Source organism: Sinocyclocheilus grahami, unplaced genomic scaffold, assembly GCF_001515645.1.
Source record: "Sinocyclocheilus grahami isolate Dianchi unplaced genomic scaffold, SAMN03320097.WGS_v1.1 scaffold4218.1, whole genome shotgun sequence".
Classification (NCBI taxonomy): domain Eukaryota; kingdom Metazoa; phylum Chordata; class Actinopteri; order Cypriniformes; family Cyprinidae; genus Sinocyclocheilus; species Sinocyclocheilus grahami.
Genome location: NW_015509199.1, coordinates 5,392 through 7,090, shown reverse-complemented (window position 1 = coordinate 7,090; position 1,699 = coordinate 5,392). Strand labels below are relative to the sequence as shown.

Sequence of the window (1,699 nt, the reverse complement as noted above, 5' to 3'; positions counted from 1 at the left end):
AAAAAAAGAATAAAAATGGCAAAAACACAAAATTACTAAAACCTTAACTAAAATACAAATGAAATTGAAGAAAAAATAAACTGTACTAATATAACACTGTTTCAAATATACACATTTTAAATTTACATAAGTTTTCAAACTCACTCCAAGTCCAGAATCATGAATGGGCTGGACTGCTCTCTGTCTTGCTCCGAGTCATAAAACAGGATCTTCTTGCTGCTTACCACCACATACTGCAATTTACACAGATACACGCACAGATGATCAGAGAGGGTTTTTTATTGTGACATGTGAGAATGTATGTCTAAACCGTTACCTTCTTTTCCCATCCAAACCGTTTGGTGTTTCTGGTGGGCATTGAGAGCCATCCCTCGAGACTAGAATCTGTGGTAAAAGAAAAACAGAAGAGTGTTTTACAAATTCAGTAATTATTTACACGTTTTGTCAAACTGAAAATGACCAAGCAGATTCATTTTTCTTCAAGCAATTTTAAGCCTTCAAAAACGTCTTTCCCAGGTGCATAACGCAAACCAGTACTGGAGGTCTCCTGGAATCAAAATGTTTTAGTAGTGTTATTGGAGTTTCAAAAAACACACATGGTGATCAGTGCGATTATGTGCAAAATGATGGCAAATCTAATGAGCATCACACCATATTGGAAAGTGTGGCTGTGTTTCAAAACATAATGCAGTGGTTCCCAACCTTTTTGTCTTATGTACCCCAACAGCCCCATCAGTAGTTACCTCTTCATCAACATCAGACCAGAACTGTTGTAGAGGACATATATTCTGCTACGAGCACCACAATTATTGATGTGAGTTTTTAATATCTCAATGTGTTAAGCCATTAATTACAATAATACATAATAAATTAATTAATTAATTTTAAAAAGTTAATCGTTTATTTTTTTTAATTCCTAATGTTTTAAAGTCATTATTTTTATAGGTTAAACAAAGCCATTTTTATAAGTTAAACCTGTTTTAACAAAGCAAAATATAAATATTTCCAATTACCTGCTTGGAGTACAGTATGCGTACACTTAGTTGGGAATCACTGACCTAGTGAGCTGCCTACCTAGACAGCATTTTTCGGCTTCATAGGCTCTTTCACGCCCCAAAATGCTGTCTAGGTGTTTAGTATTTGAACTCCACACTGAATGGAAATAAAGAAGAGCAAGGGGCAGTAAGCGTGCTGATTTGTTTCCATGCAGGGTCACCTGCAGACTCTTGGTCAGTAGGTTTCTCATATGTGAGGGCGGGCCGTTGCCCCCACTCGACTTCCTCATCCTCCTCTGAGTCGGAGGGGAACCAAGGAGCAATCCGGCATGGCCGGGTATCAATACACACTGACTTGGAGCTTCGTTGGTATGTGAAGGACATAGACTCCGAGGTGTGTGAATGTGTGATGCGCACTACAGCGGCATCACAGTGAGAGTGGGAAAGAGTGAACGAAGAATGAAGGAAAAGAAGCAAAAGGATGCATACATTTAGTATGCCACTGTGACCAGGGGAAGAAAGGAACATTAAAAAGAGGGGGAGAAGTAAACAAAAAAGAAAGATAGAGTGAAATGGAAAACAGGTAAAAAAGAAAAACAGTGGCAGTTACGTATTGATTATATGTGTTCTAGAGTCAGTGGATAATCGGGGTAAAATATCATTAATAAAATGAATAGATAGATAGATAGATAGATAGATAGATA

At 37.5% G+C, this 1,699-nt stretch overlaps 1 protein-coding gene across 1 annotated transcript in view; it reads right to left on the bottom strand.

The window, feature by feature from the left end:
- LOC107576717 (rho-associated protein kinase 2-like) overlaps window positions 1-1,250 on the bottom strand; it is a 3,154-nt gene extending 1,904 nt beyond the window's left edge. The window contains exons 1-3 of the mRNA XM_016262858.1: window positions 1,217-1,250; window positions 317-384; window positions 145-233 (exon numbers count right to left, since the gene is read on the bottom strand). Of these exons, the coding sequence (XP_016118344.1) occupies window positions 145-233; window positions 317-358 (131 nt within the window). The 5' untranslated portion in view covers window positions 359-384; window positions 1,217-1,250. The remainder of the gene's footprint in view (window positions 1-144; window positions 234-316; window positions 385-1,216) is intronic.
- Between the last annotated feature and the right edge of the window lie 449 nt (window positions 1,251-1,699).